This window comes from Lepidochelys olivacea, assembly GCF_965140295.1.
Source record: "Lepidochelys olivacea isolate rLepOli2 genome assembly, chromosome: 5".
Lineage (NCBI taxonomy): Eukaryota > Metazoa > Chordata > Testudines > Cheloniidae > Lepidochelys > Lepidochelys olivacea.
Window position 1 is genome coordinate 121,929,877 of NC_140415.1, and position 22,295 is coordinate 121,952,171.

Consider the following 22,295-nt stretch of genomic DNA (forward strand, 5'->3'; position numbering starts at 1 on the left):
CACCTACGAAGTAAACTAAAACAGGCTTTTTTTGGCCTTCTACCTATCCTAGTTTCAGGACACAAGTTTTACTCCTGAGGGCATTCTGCACCAAAAAAAAATTAAAATTCAGTGCACAATATTTTTAAATTCTGCAGCGAATTTTATTGGTCAAATAAATGTGGAGGCTCCAGCATGGCATTGGGGAGCACAGGCCACTGGCTACACAGAGGAGGGAGATCACTGTGCAGCTCCCGTCACCCAACACCACAAGGCACGGATTCAGTGGTGAGGCTGAACCCAACCCTGACACAGTACAAGGACCATGCCTGCCCCCAAAACACCCCAGAGCCATGCCATTCCATACTAGATGCACAAGGGATGGGCAGGCAGGCTCAGCAAGGCAGGATCCAAGTGTAGAGGGAATCCAGGTGTGGGTTACTTCTCTGTCGGCTGCCCTGGGCACCTGAAATATACTGCTGGGGGGAAGTCACATGACCGCTCTTGTGGCTTCCCTTTGCTTCCCGGTCAGAAAGTCATTTTTCTGTAGGGAAGCAAAGAAATCTGCGGGGTACATAAATTCTGCGCAGGCACAGTGGTGAAGAATTTCCCCAGGAGTAAAGTTTGAAGCTGAATTTAAAACACATCTACAAATAAAAGGCAGAGGTTTTCATTACACTCCTACCTTTACATATTATAGCTGGAATTTCCCAGGATCCATTATAAATACAACGTGACATATTCCTCCCATTTATGCTGCGGAATCCCTTCTTACATTGGTAGTGCACTGAACTCCCCAGCTGGGAAATGTTGTTCCAAATCATGTCTGTGTTGGGGATTGAAGGAGGTCTGCCACAGTCCGTTACTGAAAAAGATCAAAAACAATTTTCATGAAAAAATGTTTGCTAGTCAGTGTTAAGAAATTAGTTAATGTAGTCACTGAAAGTGAACCCTTAGGAGAATGTGAAATATAAAATCCATTAGGAAAGACAAAACTGTACTGTAAAAATGACATTATGGGATTCTTCTCAATGACTCCTTTTAACCAAAAAACATTTTTTTACTTCTAAACCAAGCAACTGCTAGCCTTGCACATTCAATGTTGGATCTGAAAGTCAACCTGGGTTCTTTCCTTCTAGTTCATAACCACAAACAGTACAGATTCTGCACGTCGCCTTCTGCCTTTGCAACAGGACCCTGCCATTGAAACCACATGAACAAGTCTGTTGATATGTGAGCCAAAAAAGAATCCAGTTTCTTGTCCCACAGCTGTTTAGGTTCTGAAGTCAGACCCAGAGCAAAAAGTAGTAAAACAAAATCTTATTTTAGCTGTAATGTCAGCAGATACGGACTTGAGGATATTCAGGAGAAAGATCTATTTCGGAATAAAATTCAATTATTAGTAGGGTTGGAAGGATTAGATTTGTACTGGTAAATGTCAGTAAACGTCAATTTCACTGTACACCCACAAACCAAAGAAAAATATTTCCATCAATAATAATTGATATTCAAAGATAGAAAAAGTAAGAAAAATGCCACTTGAGAACTTAGTAGAGTCAAAATCCAGGGATTCAGACTTTTGAATTAGGTTTGTTACAAACAGACTAGAGCAGTGACTCTCAACCTCTCCAGACTACTGTACCCCCTTCAGGAGTCTAATCTGTCTTGTGTACCCCAAGTTTCACCTCACTTAAAAACTACTTGCTTACAAAATCAGATATAGAAATACAAAAGTGTTCACAGCACACTATTACTGAAAAATTCCTTACTTTCTCATTTTTATCATGTGAATTACAAAATAAATCAACTGGAATGTAAAAATTGCACTTATTAGATCAGTACAAAGAAGTCACTGTCTGTATGAAATTTTAGTTTATACTGACTTTGCTAGTGCTTTTTATGTAGCCTGTTGTAAAACTAGGCAAATATCTAGATGAGTTGATGTACCCCTGGAAGACCTCTGCGTACCCCCAGGGATACATGTACCACTGATTGAGAACCATTGGACTAGAGAATGAATAGTAAAAACAGGTATGATTTGTTGATTTGAGGATATTTACTTTGTATACTTTGACATGTGATATTAATAATTTGTGTTTTAACAGCGTACAAATCTTTAACTTTTTGAATCTCAACATCTGTCATTAAATAATTGTCTGGCCCTCCCATAACTTCCCAGAGTCATGAACATTTAAATCAATAAAAATCTAAAAAAAAACCAAAAACACTTAAAAAAAATCAACGTTGACATTATTGTCAAGATTAACTGAATTCTGCCAAGCCTAATTATTAGTCACTTTTCAGAATAAAATCATACTTTAAGAAACTCTTGTTTGAATTTGCGATGAAGGGTCTTTAAATCTGATGGGAAAAGAACATAAACCTGCACTGAAACATATCTACCTTCACATGCACCCGCGATATTTTCCCATTTCTGAATTATTGTGCATTGTGAAAAATTCTTCTCTCCACTAAAATGAAACCCTTCACTACATTTATAGTACACCATGCTTCCTAGAGTTGTGGAGTTGTCCCAGATCATTTCTGCGTGTGGAATCCACAAAGGTCTGCCACAGTCTATTTCTGAGGGAAAAAAATAGAGAAGTAAAATTGACAACGGAAACAAGCCAAGACTAGTCACAGGGTTTAAAGAAGAGATACTTATTGTTATCATTATTATTAGGGCTATTGATTAATCGCAGGTAACTCATGCGATCAACTCAAAATAATTAATCACACTTAATCACACTTTTAAACAATAGCTGAAACTTATTAAATATTTTTGGATGTTTTTCTAAATTTTCAAATATATTGATTTCTTTTATAACACAGAATACAAAGTGTACAGTGCTCACTTTATATTATTATTATTACAAATATTTGCACTGTAAAAATGATAAACAAAAGAAATACCTTATACAAGTACTGTAGTGCAATCTCTTTATCTATTTAGATTTTTTTTTTGGTTACATAACTGCACTCAAAAACAATCCAATGTAAAACTTTAGAGCCTACAAGTCCATTCAGTCCTACTTCTTGTTCAGCCAATCACTAAGACAAACAAGTTTGTTTACATTTATGAGAGATAATGCTGCCTGCTTCTTATTTACAATGTCACCTGAAAGTGAGAAGAGACATTCGCATGGCACTTTTGAAGCCAGCGTTGCAAGATATTTACGTACCAGATATGCTAAACATTCATATGCCCTTTCATGCTTTGGCCACCATTCCAGAAGACATGCTTCCATGCTGATGATGTTCGTTAAAAAAAGAACGTGTTAATTAAATTTGTGACTGAACTCCTTGGGAGAGAATTGTATGTCCCCTGCTCTGTTTTACCTGCATTTCATGTTATAGCAGTCGCAGATGATGACCCAGCACATGTTCGTTTTAAGAACATTTTCACAATAGATTTGACAAAACGCAAAGAAGGTACCGATGTGAGATTACTAAAAATAGCTACAGCATTCAACCCAAGGTTTAAGAATCTGCAGTGTCGTCCAAAATCTGAGAGGGATGAGGTGTGGAGCATGCTTTCAGAAGTCTTAAAAGAGCAACACTCAGATGCAAAAACTACAGAACCCAAACCACCAAAAAAGAAAATCAACCTTCTGCTCAGTGGCTTGAGCATTGGCCTGCTAAACCCAGGGTTGTGAATTCAATCCCTGAGAGGGCCATTTAGGAAGCTAGGGCAAAAATTGGGGATTGGTCCTGCTTTGAGCAGGGGTTGGACTAGATGACCTTCTGAGGTCCCTTCCAACTCTGATATTCTATATTCTATGATTCTGCTGATGACATCTGACTCAGATAATGAAAATGAACATGCGTCGGTCCGCACTGCTTTGGATCGTTATTGAGCAGAACCAGTCATTGACATGAATGCATGTCCTTTGGAATGGTGGCTGAAGCATGAAGGGACATATGAATCTTTAGCGCATCTGGCACGTAAATATCTTGCGACGGCGGCTACAACAATGCCATGTGAATGTCTGTTCTCGCTTTCAGGTGACATTGTAAACAAGAAGCGGGGAGCATTATCTCCTGCAAATTGTAACCAAAATTGTTTGTCTGAGTGACTGGCTGAACAAGAAGTAGGAATGAGTGGACTTGTAGGCTCTAGAGTTTTCCATTGTTTTATTTTTGCATGAAGTTATTTTTTGTACATAATTCTACATTTATATGTTCATCTTTCATGATAAAGAGATTATACTACAGTACTTGTATGAGGTGAACTAAAAATACTATTTCTTTTGTTTTTTACAGTGCAAATATTTGTAATAAAAAATAAATATAAAATGGACACTGTACACTTTGTATACTGTGTTGCAATTGAAATCAATATATTTGAAAATGTAGAAAACATCCAAAACATTTAAATAAATGGTATTCTATTTTTGTTTAACAGCGCAATTAACAGCAATTAATATTTTTAATCACTTGACAGCCCTAATTATCATTATTTCTTTGTATTACCACAGTGCTTAAGAGCCCCAGGACCAGGACCTCTCTGTGCTTGATGCTGTACAGATACAGACAAACAACAGCATCAGCATTTGGGATGCAGGAATGTAGTTTGTACAGTTCCTAGCACACTGGGCCCTAAGCCTCGATTAGGGCTCCTAGGTGCTATTGCAATACACATAATAAGTAGCAATACAGTATTCCACAGTGGACTAGAAATGACAGGACATAGGTGTTGTAATGATGCTCATTTTGTAAAATAACACCTGGTTAAAGAGAGAGAGCTGATGACTCTATTCCTGTATAATGTCTCTCTAAAGAAAAGCTCACTGTTGTAATGATGATTGTTTTGTTTCTGATATTTACCAAGGATTTGTAAACCTGTTGATTACTCTCTTTTTATTTAGGAGGTAAGAAAAAAAACCTATCCCATGATGGAATAACAGGGGAAGGTAAGTAGAACTGCTTTAGACCAGGACAAGAAGAAATCACGTAGGAAAATTTCTATGTGTTATTCAAACCTCTATGGAGATGATTAGAAAATAAATGTGGTAATAACTTGAAATTGGTTCACTTACTCAGCAATTTTGTGGAGTTTCTAAGAAAATTATGGAATTAAAATAATAAAAGAGAAAAGATCAAGTTAATGGAAGAATATAATTTGAAGCTAAAGTACAATGTGAAATCCAGAGTGAATCCAACACTACTATTCAGGATTATGCCTTACTTTGTTAAAAAATGAACGATGCAACGCTATATTAAGAATTAAACCATATTTTTCCTAGGGCTCACAGATGGAGGCAAGGAGAAAGCTTGAATTATTAGTTGAAAAGTGGGCTTAAAGTAATTTTGAAGTTGTAGCCAGAAACAGATAAATAGAAAAATTTGACAAAGTTGAACAACTTACAGTATAAAACCTTTAAGTGAAAATTTTAAAAGAAATATGTAGCAATGGAAAACAACCCCACTAGGATAGTTATCTTTCTGTCTCTACCTTGGAAAGCATGTATATGCTGTGAAACGTTAGAATAAGCTTCTCTTCCAGAATTACTGAATTATAAGCAAATATTCAACCTCAGAGCCTTCAGTTTGAGACTACCTTATTGAAGCAGAATGATATGTGACACGGATTTTTTTTTAGAAGACTAAGTGAGGATTTGGACAGGAGGAACTATAAGCAAGCCTTGCCTCAAGCCATCCCCTCCCACTGTTATCCGCCATCCCCAGCAAGATTGAAATGTAGAAGTGAGAGAGTGGTGTTTTCTGTCTATGTAATCAATCAAATGCTTTTTAGGCATCTGAACCCTGAATTAAAACAAAGATATTGGGGCAGATTCCAAAAATAGAGGCACTTTTAGACAGTAAGGCTGAAATACTGGCTAAGCACATTCTATTTAGGCATAGACTAAACTTGATACCAAAGAACAGAAGAATTAGCCATGCAGAATCAGTTCCATGAGACATTAATCATGCAACTGTGCCAAGTTAAAGATGGAGTAAAGATGATAATTAAGCATAAGGGAATATTAGTTAATAATAAGAATTAATAAAGACCCTCTGAGTGGCTCTATACTGGAATTCTGTCAGATAACTTCTTTTTTGTTTACTCTTGTTTTTCACCTTAATATGAAGTTGACAGGCCACATCCCTCCATTCATAAAAAACAAAGGGCTTTATGGTTTATGTCAAATAATGAATAATAAAATGCTCAAGTAGTTAGTGTTAGCAGCTGACAACAGTCTAGACCTGTGACTTTTAAAAGGATCATAAGTGATAGTAATGCTTAAATTTCTAAACAGTATCAGCATCAGTGTCAAACTGGGCCAGAAGAGTGAGCAATAACCCCAGACTGGAGCTGCAACGCCTTCCAGGTGGCAGCCTACTTAAGAGGGCTGCTGTTGGTCAATCTTAGAGCCTCCATGGATGCCTCGAAGGATGTGTCTACACAGCAATTAAACACCCACAGCTGGCCAGGATCAGCTGACTTGGGCTCCCTGGCCACAGGGCTGTAAAACTGCTGCATATACATGAGAGGAGGGCCCCGGAGCCCAGACTCTGGCCCGAGCCTGTACGTCTACATAGCAATTTTTAGCCTTTTATTCCAGTGCAGATGTACCCTAAGGCTACATCTTAAATGGCAAAGAGGTGTATTCTTACATTGAAGGACTCGTCTCAATGTAAAATTCTAGTGGTGACAAAGCAGAGTTTTATCTTGATGCAGCTACTCAAGTTCATGACCTCAATTAGCTACATCAAGGTAAAACTATGTGCCTTGTCTACCTCCAGTAGGGTTTGACATTGAGATAGCTACTGGAAGGGGGGGGGGGGGGAGGAAGAGGAGCTAACAGTGAAGACATAGCGGAAGAGGTGCCAGGATTGGCTAGAGGGAGGCAGGGCGCTTCCCTTTAACAGAGTGATGGGTGGAGGTGATAGGATATCAAAGTAATTCCTGGTTTACAACCAGATCTTGCAAACGCTGAGGCATGAGCATAGCTTCACTCACATTGACAAACCTATGTAAGTCAATGGGACTACTCACGTGAGTAACTTTACTCACATACATAAGCTGTTACAAGATCTGGCTCTAAGCCACATCAGACCCTTAGTTTGTATTAAACCAGAGAAATATTTTCCTGCATCTTCCATTAAAACAGCGTTTATTTTAAATATTTAACTTTAGCAAATCCAAACAAAAACAACAATGTTTAAGTGCCAAAGAATCAAAAAGTGAAATAGACTAGCCTAGTTTCATTACCAAGCCAAACAAAATACAAAAAAAGGAAACAAAAAACAGCAGCAAAAGCAGATTCAGGCCCAGATTTTAATGGTATTTAGGCACTGCTGTGCTCAGCTTTGCAAAACTTAACTCATTTGGGAGCCTATATCTCATTTTCAAAAAGGACCTAGGCACTTAGGAATCTAAATTCCATTGATAGTAGGATTTAGACCCTTAAGTACCTAAATCCTTTTGATAATGAAATGTAGGCTCCTAATTCCATTAGCAGTTGTGACACTGAGCGCAGCAACACCTAAATAACTTTAAAAAAAACTGGGCCACAGTGCCAGATCCTAAAAAGGTGTAAATCAGTGAAGATTTCTGGAGCTACAGAGATTTACACCCGTTGAGAAATTGACACTTAGTTTTTAAAGTCGTTTAGTTTTTATATTTTATGGTCTTATAAACAACACACACAAGAAAACTAATTTATGTCTTTTATGTTGTGAGTGTCCTGTAAATGCTGCTAGAGTCTACAGGTGGAATTCTCAACCAGGCAATGGGGAATTCTCATTGATCATCTCTAAGGTTATGTCTTCACTACCTGCCGGATCGGGCGGGCAGCGATCGATCCAGCGGAGATCGATTTATCGAATCTAGTCTAGACGCAATAAATCGATCCCCGAGCGCTCTCCCGTCGACTCCTGTACTCCAGCTCTGCGAGAGGTGCAGGCGGAGTCGACAAGGGAGCGGCAACAGTCAACTCCCCGCGGTGAAGACACCACGGTAAATCAATCTAAGTATGTCGACTTCAGCTTTGTTATTCACACAGCTGAAGTTGCGTAACTCAGATCGATCCCCCCACTAGTGTAGACCAGGGCTTAGGTGGTGACCGCTACTGCTGGTTATTTCTGAAATAATTTCTATCATCCAGAAATCTGTATGTATATTTTCTTTACCTTTGCACACCAGATCAGCACCTTCCCATTGTCCTTTGGCATTACAAACTGCAGTCTGGTTACCACTTTCCATAACATAACCATGTAGGCAAATATAAGCAACTTCACTTCCATAGGTGGTCCTCCTTAGAGGAGCTGAATGTGCATTCAAGACAGAAGGTGGGACCCCACAATCCACAGCTACAAGCAAAGATGGAAGGGGGGGGGGGAGAAAAACCACATGAGGTCATTAGAAATGGGAGAACATAAGAGGTTCATGGCTACAGCATGAGGACTTTCCATTTAAAACAAGAATCTAAATGAGTTCACATTTATAGAAACATGCTCTGCTACACATTGTTTGAAGTGTAAAACAACTCCATTGTACTGAATCTGCATTACACAAAGGCATAAAATACAGCAGAAGATGGCACAAAAGAGTCCATCTCTTTGATCCAATGCCCAGCACTTATTTGTTTTTAGCGTAAGCCTTAAAAAAAAAAGGGGGGGGGGGGAAGGAGACCACCATATTTAGGTTTCCATCTGTTAGAGAGTCCTCATTTCTTCCTAGACGCTCCCACCATGCACAAAAATGCCCCCTACCCTCACAGAACTATGCTGTAATTTGAAATCAATCCTGATCATTAACTCCAAAAGGAAGTTACAGGCTTCCAAGACAAATTACATCCTCATCCACATGTTTAAATCAGAAAAGAACAAAGGACATGTGCCATTTAAAATATCCTGATGTGAAACTTGGTTCTGTGTTTGTACAGCACCTTGCACAATGGAGTACTGGTCTATTACTAGGGCTCCTAGACATTACGGTAATACAAATAATTAGTAATAAAATAATAGCAGTAGCAGCAGCATGAGATCACAGCCTGGTGTGAGATCTGGCGAAGTTGAACTAACACGCACTGTAAAGTCATCATATGAAAATACCAGTACTTTGAAATCTAGTTTTGGAATAAAATGTGTGTATTCTTGGTCTTCCTGAGCAGGAACAGACTGCAAACAGTTGGGGAAATATTTCATACCTGAGATGGTAAGAGAGTCACCTGTGGAGTTGTAAGGGCCTAAAGAATATTTTAAATGGCTCCATTACTAATAAGGAAGAAGCCAGGGCTGCTATTCACAGACTTGCTGATTTGTCTAACAAAAAATTCTTCCTGGCAGTTCAGGAAGGGACAATTGCAATAAAAAAGGTGAAATAGTACATCTTTTCAGATTTTGAACAGTTATGTCAGGAGAAGGCAGCTCTTGCTAGTGAAACTAGCTTTTATCAAGAAATGGACACCACACATTTGTATTCCATGGATAGACTAAATGGAAAACAATTTATTTTGGGGAGGGCAGGAGACATGTCAGAAACGTACTGGATAAAATCATCTTCTGAGGAAGCGGGAAGGAGCTCAGCTGGCATATGTTAATAGGAGTAATAAGTACATTTTGCACAGAGTTACATGCCCTTTATTGCTTTAGGCTCCAACCTGGCAATGAGCACTTTGTGGGTGGCAGGAGAACACCAGCACAGAGCTTCATTGCAGAATCAGGGCCTTAAAATGTATCCTGAAGATATTCAACTTTCTCTCTTATTCAGGTTCTCAGTGATTAGCTCTCAGTTGTTGTAGTGCTTATCTTATTTCAATTGATCCTTAGGCATTAACCCCACCCTGAGCTGGTATTCTGCTAGACTCAAGTAACTGACAAAAAAAAAAGACTTGAGACTGAAAGCAAGATACAAGATGGGTCAAAAACGCAGTTCAAAGGTGTTAAAAAAGCCAAATGCACTGGCATTTCACTAGAGCTGCCTCCACAAATGGGGATTTCTTTGAGTAGATTGTAATACAGGACCAGTGAATGCCATTTTCTTCTTTTTTGTTGAAGCTCACTCTTTACTTTGCTTTGAAAAAAATTCTGACCGTGATTAAAGATTTCCCATGTGATACCATTGCCTCACTTTTTGTTACTTATAACAATCAAGCCCAATTTTATCTTCAATTTCCTGTAGTTCTTTTTCTGTCCTATGAATTACCTTCGGTGTTTATACCTAACCTTTTCCATGTCATTACTGTTAGCATCTTTATTCTTAAGATGCCAACAAGTTGCCCCAGAAAACAAAATGCAGATCAGAAATTGAAACCTGCTGTTTTGAGGTAAAAATCTCACCTACATTAACTGACTTCTTAGGAACTGAGCCTTCTGCTTCCTCCTAGCTGCTGCCAATGAGCACTTCAAGTTTTACATACTCAATGAAAGGATGCCCAAGTTATCCCAGGAAATACAGAATTCTGCATTAGTAAGTAATGATATTTTAGTGTGAAATCTGATGGAGCTGGTTATTCTGTCACCAATGCCAAGTGGAAAAGTTACTGAATTACATGAGATGCCATTTGTTAGCAGGATCTGATGACAGCCCAGTCCCAACAGAAATCTTTTGTAGGAGGTTGCTCATAGTCTTTTTCCATCCTGGAGATAGTGGAGCTATTGGGGGAGATCACAGATGGCCTGACACTCTATTAAGAGCTGCAGGGATGCTGAGAAGAAGCCCCCACATAGCTTAAGAAAAACTGATGGCTTCCCATTAAGTCAATGACACCTTCTCATTTGATAGGCTTTTCCACAGACAAGAACATTTGTGATGCATGTGTGCAAAATGCCACAGAAATCTTGAATACTTTCTGAGCTATAGACCACAGAAGCAGTTATATAGTCAATTAATTTATTTAAGTTATTCAGACAGGGTGCCAGTGAAGTCAACGAGATATGCAGGTGATCAGCACCTCTGAAAATTAGGTGACTTATTGAGGTGCCTAACTTGAAAAACTCAAGTAGGAAATTTTAGCCTAACTCAATACACTACAAGTGTACGCTTAACTGCCAAAGTGTTGCAATACTATGTAAATGAGAGAACTATGTAGTGGCAAGTTAGTTCTGTAATCACTAGCTGTTCACTTCACCTTGGATACATGTGTGCATGACAGTTATATTGAGGACTGCTAGTGTTGTGTGTGTCTGTCTCAGATATGGAGCTGCAATTTTAATTGATACTGGAGAAAAGAAGAAGAGGGAAGACAAAGTAGCATTTATTTCAAGTTCAGATTAATTTCTGTTTATGGCCAAAAAAACCCAAATAAACCCAGAGTAGTTTATTCTTGCATACAGCACAGTATGTTATCAAATGGCTAATTTATTATTTTATTCCTCTTTCCTAGGCTTATTTTATTCACTTGATCTTATTCACCAGCTATTAATCCCGCTCTTCCTTTCCCCTTGAGGCAATCTGACTATGCAAATAGGATGTGGCAAATTTCTTCTTTACTCAGAAACGAGCTAGATCACGCTCCTGGCATTTCACTTCACTGACCTTGCACACTCACCCCACTGCTGAGAGCCTATAGTGATCTATAGCCACTGTCAACCTTATCATCCAAGCATCAATGAGACATGTTGAATTTGCAAAAACAAAAAGAAACACCTAGAGAGGGCTACAACCCAGGAAACTCAGAACTGTAGGTCAGTGCAGATACCATGATATGGTGATAGATTTGATTGTATCTGTTAGCATGAATAACATCCATAGGCTCTCACCTTTGCACGAAACAGTGTTCCCAGCTGGATGAAAAAATTCTGTTCCATTTTCTGGTCTATATCCTTCCATACAGTAGCAGCTGTAGCTTCCAATAGTGTTCACACATCGTCCCCCAACACCACACAGACCTGACACCTGGCACTCATCTATATCTAGAAACCCAGATCAAACATTACAATCTTTTTAAGTGCTTTTATTTTTAGGGCCCAATCCTGCAATGTACCAAGTGTATCCTAGAAGATGTAAAATGCCCTCAACTCCTGCTAGCCTCACTGGGAGATGCAGGGGCTCATCAACTTCCAGGATGTGCTCAGCACCATAGAAGACTGGGCCCTTACGCACAACAATCTATAACTTTACTATCAGTTTTAGTTACTACATGGCAAACAGACATTATCGTCTCCAGTCTATTTCATACTACTGACCAGGAAATACCCAGCAGTATCTGTATTTTTGATCAATTAAAACTGAACAGTCATTGTGCCATGGAAGTCCACACTTCAGCTGAAGGAGAATATTCCACAGTAAACAAAAAAATAATAAACTGACATGCAAGGAAAAATAGGGAAATGGAAAGAAGGAATATCATCCTATTGTCTTAATTTCTGGTTTCATTTTGCCAGCAAGGCTTTTGTACAAACTGAGCTTTATATCAATAATTCATTTTAACAGAACAAGAATGAGTGTAAGACAGCAGACCACGTAATGGGACTAACTTGCACTAATGAGAGCAAGATATGGTTGCAAGTGTTTGCAAGTTTGGGATGTACATTAGGTGCACGTGTCCAATAACTACTTTTATGTACTTTCAAAAATAAAATCTTAATGTGATTGCAAAGAAACAGCCATGTTTGTCACAGAAAATAGATTATGAAGCCCCAGATCCCTAGCATGTGAGCCTAGTTGTTGTATTTACCTGTACAATATGTGCCATCATTGGGAATAAATATCTTGTTGTTGTTAGAGGGATGGTATCCTTCAAGACAAATGCAGTAAAAACTTCCATGTGTATTGTGACATGATGTATGCTCGCCACAGATCTTGCTAGCTCCAATCTGGCATTCATCTTTATCTGTAGGTATATTCAAAACACGTCAGAGATTAAAAATCAAATCAAACCTGTCATTGTCAAGCAGTCAGACTTCTCCTTACGAGGTTTTTTTCTAATTTGTTAGCTCTGTAAATAATCACCCGTCAGCTACAGTACTTTGTAACTGTTGTTCTAATACAGGGTATTGTCATGGTCACTGGACGTCACCGGTTCACTTACTGCTCCATCCACGTGTGATACACAATATTAAAAGGGAGCCAACGTGAGCGAGGTAATATCTTTTATTGGCCCAACTTCTGTTGTGGAGAGAGACAAGCTTTCCAGCAGCACAGAGCTCTTCTTCAGGTCTGTACAGCTCAAAAGCTTGTCTCCTTCACCAACAGAAGTTGGTCTGATAAAAGATAGTATCCTACCAACCTTGTCTCTCTAATATCCAGGGACCAACACGGCTACAACAACCCTGCAAGTATTAAAGAGACTGTGCCAACTTAATAATTATATATTGGAAACAAACAACATATGTTATGAACACTACCTATGAATATGAGAACTGGAAGAATTTTAAAAATCATCATCCAAGATGAGAGAACTGGAAAAATCAGTAAAATCCATCTCAATTTTGTTTATAGTCAGTTTCATTTTCTGGTTCTCAGTAATGATTGGGATGCTAATGCTGAATGGGAGTATTTGTTTTTAAATTTCCACTGGAATTATTTTTTTAAAAACAATCACGTAAACATTTATAATGTTTAAGGTTTTGTGGGGAAAAAAAATTTTTTTTTTCAAAACAGATTTTGGATCAAGTTTAAGTGGACTGTCTCTGAGTCAAACGTCTTAGAATTTGAAAAAAACACAAGGTAAACGCACTATCACCAGTATTTGTTTGGATAGTTTACCAGCTACAAATCATCACTTATTTTAAATGCAATTGATGAAATCCAGCCCAACATTCCCCACCCCTGCCACTGTTAACAGTTTTGAAAAAAGCATCTGTCGGCATTCTTGGTTTTGGAGTGACTGTCAGGTATGAACATAGGTCTCAGACTAAGAACTTGGTGCCATTATCCAGGACCAAATATTTTGATAAGGGCTTGTCTACACTGTTTGTTCACGTTTGGCAACCCAGAGTTTAAACCTACAGCACTTTAGCCTCTGCACATTCCCTGGCCTTGTCGACCATGCTGCCACACCCAGAAAGTTTCCCAGTGCACTTTGACTGCAGTGCCAAAATGCACTGCAGAACATTTAGTGCCTTGTAGCAGAGTCCACCCAGGCACTTGGTGGGGGGCCGGCCAGAGCGTTGTAGATTCATACATCTGGCTTGCTGCGCAGCAACAGACCATATAGACAAGCCCTAAGATTGTTAGCAATGGCACACATTCACAAATCATAGCCTACCTTGACAATGAGTCCTCCCATTACCCACAAATCCATAGTTACAGATGCAGACGTTTTTGCCTTCTTTTTGCTGACACGTGGCGTTAGCATGGCAAGTGGCACAGACATCTGGGACTGAACTATTTGTTGCAGCTTAAAGAAAATAAAGATAGTTTCAAAAAAATGCCAAAAATTTAGTTTGTGGATCAGCTCAGTGCACAGGGAAGGCAGCATTTAGAGTTTAATAAATAGATGAAACTTTAGATTGAATCCTTTGAATTGAAATCAAGTCCCATATCATACCCTGGTTTGAAGCAAAACTTTAGCCCATTATAAACAGCCCAGACTAAGGAAACTGGGAGAAACGAAAATGAACTGAACATCACAGCACAAGGAACATGGCATTATGTAGTCATTGCTAAATGAGACTAGTTAGCACAATCCAGTTAATAATGTTTATGAGTTTCAAATTTAAACCAAGTTGTGCAAACCAGTCGTGTTACACAATTAATCCACAGAGTTGTATTACTTTTTGTTTCAGAAGGTGGAAAAGTTAACCAGGGGCACAGTCATTTTAGACTTGATTCTGACTAACAAGGAAGGATTGGTTACCAATCTGAAGATTGACGGCAATTTGGGTGAAAGTGATAATAAAACGACAGATTTCATGAACTAAGGAAAGAAAGGAGTGAGAGCAGCAAAATAAGAACAAAGGACTTCAAAAAAACTGACTTTAACAAACTCAGAGAACTGGTAGATAAGGCAGACGTTCAAGAGAGCTGGCAGATCTCAGAGACAATATTAAAGGCAAACTATCCCGATGGGAAGGAAAGATAGTAAGAGGGCAATATGGATTCACCGGCAGCTCCTTAATAACCTGAAAAATCAAAAAGAAATCCTAAAAAAAAGTGGAAACACAGAGAAATAGCTAAGGAGTGCAAAAAAATATTACAAGCATATAGGAACAAAATCAGAAAGGATAAGGTACAAAATGAGTTACGCCTAGTTGGGAACATAAAAGGCAATGAGAAGAGGTTTTATAAACAGATTAGGAGAAAGAGAAAGACAAAGGAAAATACAAGTCGGTCTTTTACTTAGTGGGGAAGGAGAACTAGTAACGGATGAACCCGAAGGCTAAGTTGTTTAACACCTATTTTACTTCCATCTTCACTAAAAAAGTAAATTGTGACCAGATACCTAACACAATATTAACAATAAGGGGGAAGAAATATACGCCAAAATAGGGAAAGAGCAGGTTAAAGAATATTTAAGTAAATTAGATGTATACAAGTCAGCAGGGTCTGATGAAATTTACCACAGGATACGTAAGAAAATAGCTGAAGCAATCTCGGAACGATTACATACCACCCACCATACTGGGTCAGACCAAAGGTCCTTCTAGCCCAGTATCCTGTCTTCTGACAGTGGCCACTGACAGGTGCCCCAGGGGGAATGAACAGAACAGGTAACCACCGAGTCCTGAAGGGCAACACCTGGCATCAGTAGCGGCTGTGGTCTAACAGAATCCTCCAAAAGTGCCTGTGTACCAGGTGAATCACAGTGTGGAAGTACATATCCTTGAGGTCAAGAGCAGCATACCAGGCTTTCTGATCCAAGGAGGGAAATGATGGACCCAAGGGAAACCGACTTGAACTTGAGCTTCTTGACAGACGTTCAGTCCTCAGAGGGGTCCAGTACTGGTCAAAGCCTCCTCCCGCATCCTCAAGCCAGTTTACTTAGGGCTAAGAAAGTAATGTGAATAGAACCCTCTTCACCTCTATGGAGAGGGAATGTTCTCTATATCACTGAAAGTGAGGATGGTCTGCACCTCCTGTCAAAGCAAATTCTTGGGAAAAGTCCCTGAAGGGGATGTGGAGGAGGGATAGTTAGGGGGAAGGAAGAGAAACACAATGGTGTAAACTCTCTGGGCCACCTCCAGGGCCCAATGATCTGAGGTGAAACTAGACCAGGCCTGTCGGAAGGTGCCAGATGGTTGCTAAATAGAGGGGAGGTCTGAAATCGCAGGCACAGTGGTGTGCTGTCCACAGACACGATGTCAGCTGCCCGGTCAGCACCAATGCAGAGTGGTGCGACTGGGAAGTAGATCCTGTGGCGGGATTCCTCCCTGAGGATCTCTGCCTGCAGCTGCATGGCTCAGGCTGTGTGAAATGTGAGAACGGCCGTTGGTGCTGCTGCTAAGAGTGGAACCTGAAGTGCCTCCTTTGGGAGCCTGTGGCAAACATCCCCAATGATCTGAGGGTGGATGAAGAGTCTTGTAGGGACTTCATTACCTCACATCTCCTCTCGTGAAAGAGTGAGCAGCCCTCAACGGATAAGTCTTCAGGTGTTGCCTGCAGCTCTCTAGTGATGGCTGCTTGGTGATTGCTGTTGCCTTTGCCCCGGAAGCCATATCTGTGGCATCCAGTGCTGCTGGTAGAACTGTTCTAGCTACCACGTGCCCCTCCACAAGAATCATCTGGAACTGGAACCCGCCCCTGCAGTCCTGTGGTATCTTGTCAATAAATTATTACAACACATTTCAGTTGATGTAATCATAGTTTACTAGGACTGCCTGATAACTGGAGAGCCTCATCTGAAGGCTTACCGTAGAGTATGCCTTTTCGCTGAGCAAGACAAGGCATTTAATCTCCTTGCCCTTTGAAGTCAACTTCTGGTGGCCCTGGCGAGTTCTCTTGTTAGCCGCCACCACCACCAGGGACCCCAGTGCTGGGTGGGACTAGAACTGTTCAGATCCAATCACTGGGGTCTGGTCCCTCCTATCTGCTCATTTCAGTGTTGTTGCCACTGATGCTGAAGCCTGCTAGAGGACCCTTTTAGATTCCAAAAGGCCCTCACTGATTGAGATTGCAACATGCCCTGAAACTGACAAGCGTAAAGTGTCCAGGCATTTGTGCGGCACGTTTCGCAGCCCCTCTGTGGATATCTCCAAGGCTCCTGCCACCCACCTCATGAGGTCACGGAAAATCTTATAGTCCTTGGGTGTAGTGGTCGACCGGTCCGGTGCCAAACTATTGGCCAGGACTTTGTCGTCTCCGGACAGGATCTCACTCTGGTCATCTTGAGCCAGCACAGTGGCTGCTGTCTCCTGGCTGCACGCACAAATCCACAGCAGAGATGAATCCAGTGCTTGGTGCAGTGGCGACATTCTGCGCCTTGTGGGCTGGGCCAGGATAAAATTGCAGCCCCCATAGGGGCCACGTGCGCCACATGCTATAATCACAGGGTGCAAGGGTCCATAGCAGTGGGAATCACTGGTATCAGCACTGGGTCAAACCTGTGCCATCCTGCATCCTCGGTCATGGGTAGGTACTCCAAGTCCCCTTTGGAGACCCTGAGAATGCCGAGTCCTGGGACCTGCCTGGGAAAGACTGACCGCTGCCCTGGAAAACGGATGATGAGAAGGCAGAGTTTTCTGATGGGGTGGTTCTCACTCCGTAAGTGTACGGGGGGCTTGATCAGAGAGCAGGAAGGAAGCCTCAGAGTGACCATGGCTCTCACAGCTGAAAGATTGCCAGTACTATGATCCAAAGAGGGGGAGCACATACCAGGTGATGCCACAGGGACTGTCCGGGCACTGGAGTCGGAGGTAATCAGGCAGCCAGTGTTGGAGTGAGGCTCCTACTGGTACCACCTCAGACAGTGACTGCTCCCTGCCTCAATACCAAAAGGCTAACATGGACACTGCTGTGATGTATGTGACCTCCCTTACGGTGGGGTCTGCTAGCCTGGTACCGGCTTCAGTACTCAGGGAGCTTCTCTGAAGCTTTGGGGGCACCTTTCACGTTCAGCAGCCTGGTAGTCCTCTGAAGCCTTGCAGCCAGGTCCCAGGAGGGCAAGCTTCACCTCTTCTCTTTGGAGGCGTTGCACTCAGAGTCCGACTTGTCCTTATGCTTCGCAGAAGAGGAAGCTACTGGCATAAGTGACCGCTTAGCCACTGCAGACGCCAGGGCTGACCTCGACTGCTAGTAGTCTCCCAAGGGCCCTCACTCTTGGAACGTGGGGTCAGAGTCCAGCCTCATGCCTGCTCCACCAGAAGTTCCAATAGTTCATGGGTTAGGGACCCAATCTTATGGGGGTCCAGGGGCTTCTGTATAGATTATTTAGGTTAATCTTTCTATCTACCCAACGGGACTCAGTGCTCAGTCTAGAAGGTACCATCAGAGATGCTTAGTTTTGCAGTTCTCAAACTGTGGATTTGTGTCTCCAGAGATAACATTCTTGTTAGCAGAAAAAAATGTTTTAAAATAAATAATAAATATATAGAGGTGAGAAATAACAGACCTCAACCCTATTGTCCCTCTGCAAATTTGTGTGTACACAGAGCCAATTCCTTACCTCTCCCTAAAAGTGCAAAGTTTCAAAAAGTTCAGTGAATAGAAGATTGTTGGGGGCGGAATAGATCTGGACAAGGAGAAGAAGTCTGGAGATAAATGTAATGTTTAAGAAAAGTTTTGTAAATGTCTGCCACTGGATGTTCACTAAACCTGTCGTGTCACTATAGCAAGCTTCTCATGTCCACTAGCTCCTAGCTAGCGGAGTTCATTTGCCTGAACATACAGATACTTCTTTGACCATAAATAGGGAAAAATATGAACTCAGAAAGATACTCCAAATAGTCCCTCTTAGCCCTCTCTAGCTGCATGGTGGCTTAAGCTTCTTCTGAAGATCCAGAGTGTTTTATTCATCTGTTATGTGTTGTGTGTATTACAGAAGCACCTCATAATATTACTGTTTAGTGGCTCGTATTCGAAAATTCTACTGGGCTACTTGCTCAGGACAAGTCATTTTCTTTTGACAGGTCAATAAACTGTTTTCCCCCCACTATCATCGTGGTACAGAACAGAGGTTAGTCAATTTCTGTTTCAGTTTTGCAAGAGTGAGCTAAATCATGGCATTTGTATTCTGTGTGAGGTTCTGAACAATACCATAATGAAGACTTTTATACAGCTTCAGCATTAGTTTGACTTGCCTGAACATCAGACTGACAAAAGCTCCTTTACTACAGTAAAATAAAAATGTAAAACAGCTCCTGAAGATCATCCAGTCTGTTCTATACTAAAACAATTAGGCAAGATTCTTCAAGAGACCTCTAATACCTCTATGGCATCACACAACCCCCAACACAGAACGCAACACAAGCCTGAAGGATCTTTCTGACAGTGATTCAGTATGACTATATCATATGCAGATGGGTAATTTTAAAAATATATTTTCTATGATATCTTGATGGACCTTCATTCCAGGGCACGGAAGTTTAACAGTATCCACCATATACACTGGGATCTGACTGAGTCTCCTGTACATGCTGTCATGAAAACCTACTCCACAGAATTAGCAGGGAAGCTCAAAGGAATTATATTTGCTCACATCTGTGACAAACCCCTTTGAATTCTAGTTGTGTTCTAATCTAGGCAATACCGCCCAACTTTCTGGGCTTCCCATTACAGCCCTTCGATGGTCACTTAGTTCTATTCTGACAGGCAACAGACTATACTGACTACATGAAAGTCCTAGATCATATCAAGTACTGATTCCCTTATAGAGTTAGCAACACTTGCAAAATATACCTGTGACGGGTTTGGTCACAGAGACCCCCTTGGGACTGTGACCTGATGTGCTGAAATTACCTCGGAGCCTGTTTTCCCTGCCAGCTTAGGACTCCAGAACCCTGCCTTGTTGAGCCAGACACGCTAGCCTGCTGCAACACAGACTCAGGGTCTGGGTAATACAAGTTTATATTTTATTCTCCTAACTCCAGACATAGAAATAATACATGCAAACAAAAAGGATGAACACACTGAGTAGATTATAAGCTTTGTAATGATACCTTACAAGAAACCTTTTGCATAAAGCATATTCCAGTAAAACCTTTTGCATAAAGCATATTCTACATTTATAAGCATATTTTCATAAAGCATATGGAGTGCAATGTCACAACACCTTTTTGAGAGCCAGTAAACTGCAGGTCTAAGTATAGATCTAATAGCCCATATATGCAGACCAAAAGCAGAAAACTTTCCACATGGTTAACCATCACTTTTACACTGAATAGGTTATACCAGCCATTAGTACGTAAGCAGCTCCCATACAAACCTACAGTACTTTGTGTTGCTGACCAACTCTGAATGGACTAGTACATTAGTTCTATCTCATAGTATTTCCTTTTTGTGATTATTTTCTTACCTCCTTTCCTACATTCTGCCTATTTATTTTTTGTTTCTCAGGCATGCCTATACATACCTTCAAAAGGGTGTTCTAACAACATAACATATACGTTGTAATATTCTTAAATCTTCATTTGGGGGGAGAGATAGCTCAGTGGTTTGAGCATTGGCCTGCTAAACCCAGGGTTGTGAGTTCAATCCTTGAGGGGGCCATTTAGGGATCTGGGGCAAAAATTGGGGATTGGTCCTGCTTTGAGCAGGGGGTTGGACTAGATGATCTCCTGAGGTCCCTTCCAACCCCAATATTCTATGATTCTATGATTTGAATGTAGATGGCCGGAATGTTTGTTAAACTATATATATTTCTGTATACTGAATATGTAAATATTTATTATAAATGTTGTTCATAAAAATAACGTTAAGAATACTGCCCTTAGGAAAATGGCTTGTAATAAAACCATTTCAGAAATGTGGTCATAACTTCTGAATCATCTAGATGGCTCAGAGGTACAGGACATATACTATTTATCATAATTCAATAGGAACTTTATATATATTAGAACCTAGAATTGTGTAATTCGTTCCCATACCTTTTCTTTTATTCATAACAATTTTGCTTTGTGTTTCTCTTTTTTGCATGACTGGTTCAATATATTTTGCATGACTTGTTCAAAATTGAATTGGTTTTCTATTTGATTAAAATCATAACAAACAGGTTGTACAGACACATATAGTTCATGTATACACGTTTAACATTTTTAAAATAACTCCTGAGGAGTGTAGAAGTTGACATTTTCTCAAGATACTGTTAATACACTGAAAGCTTAATTATATTTACTTATTAGATACATGAGATTAACTTTGCTGTTAGGGATGGTATAGTTCTTATGAAAGGATGAACTGAATGTGTAGTTAAGTAATTTCAAACATCTCTTATTAAGTTTTCTGTGTATTTCTGAGTACAGTTTCTAAACATATAAAGATAGCTACAAGGGGAAGGCAGATGGAAAAATGTAACCATTTTTTTAAGTGTTTTCTACACTGCAATATCATGACATACAAAAAGTGCCTCTTAGTTGCAGTGTTTTGTTTTTTTTACCCAGTGCATTTCAAGAACATTTTAAATTCTTTTGAAATACCACAAAATTCCTACTTCTAAGATGCTGCCTTTATTTAAAAAAAAAAAAAACTTAACTAAATAATTTAACTAAATGAGCATGGGAAGCAAAAACATATTAATGTGCATTAGAAAACTAAATTAAGTTAGAAACAGCTATAGCAAAACCTAACCCATAACATCTCAATCTGCTGATAAGAAACAGGGAGTTTTTTCCTCTGTTTGCTGTCACAGTAGATAAAACTGCTTATTTTCTCATTCTCTGTATCAAATAATAAAGTTTTATCACTTGCTCACCCCTTACAATGTCCATATACACTCTCAGAAAAAAAAATCACCTTTCCACTTCAATCTAGTCAATGACCTCCATTGAAAGCCGCTAGATACAGAACTTAATCCAGTCCCCACTGAAGTCAATAAGAAGATTCCCATTGGCTTCAGTGGGAGCTAGATCAGGACCATAAAGATCTGGAACACAATCATATCAACAAAATATACTTGAACATCATTAGGAGCCCACCTCCCATGAACATATACAATTAGCTGTCCTAAGGTGAAACATATACAGTTCACTATATATATTTAAAAAAAAAAAAATCAAGGAAGTACTGCTATGAAACACATTACAAACTAAAACACATGTCTATTGATGTTCATTTATTGCCCATCTCTGAAAAGAGGTGTACTTCACCACATGGAATGAAGAACCTCACAAGGACTGGGAGCATGGTTTTAAAGTAACACAGCTCTCTTCACACTTTAAAAACTACGGAGGCTTTTCAATGGTCTGTACTGAAACCCCGGAGTCCAGGCTGTTCAAAAGTCATAGATCAGGCAAACTGAAAAACTGGAACAGCCACTACACCCAGAAAAATG

General features: G+C 40.1%; 1 protein-coding gene across 7 annotated transcripts in view; it reads right to left on the bottom strand.

Annotated features, from left to right (window-relative positions):
• SUSD1 (sushi domain containing 1) overlaps window positions 1-22,295 on the bottom strand; it is a 105,413-nt gene that overhangs the window by 79,545 nt on the left and 3,573 nt on the right. For 3 of the 7 annotated variants that reach the window (XR_014711682.1, XM_084628425.1, XM_084628424.1), the window contains exons 2-7: window positions 14,139-14,270; window positions 12,606-12,761; window positions 11,689-11,841; window positions 8,116-8,295; window positions 2,383-2,562; window positions 665-844 (exon numbers count right to left, since the gene is read on the bottom strand). Coding sequence is in view for 6 of the 7 variants with exons in the window: in XM_084628425.1 (XP_084484551.1) it covers window positions 665-844; window positions 2,383-2,562; window positions 8,116-8,295; window positions 11,689-11,841; window positions 12,606-12,761; window positions 14,139-14,270 (981 nt within the window). In the remaining variant the exon portion in view is untranslated. The remainder of the gene's footprint in view (window positions 1-664; window positions 845-2,382; window positions 2,563-8,115; window positions 8,296-11,688; window positions 11,842-12,605; window positions 12,762-14,138; window positions 14,271-22,295) is intronic. The other 4 variants (XM_084628427.1, XM_084628426.1, XM_084628428.1 and 1 more) reach the window with 4 other exon arrangements.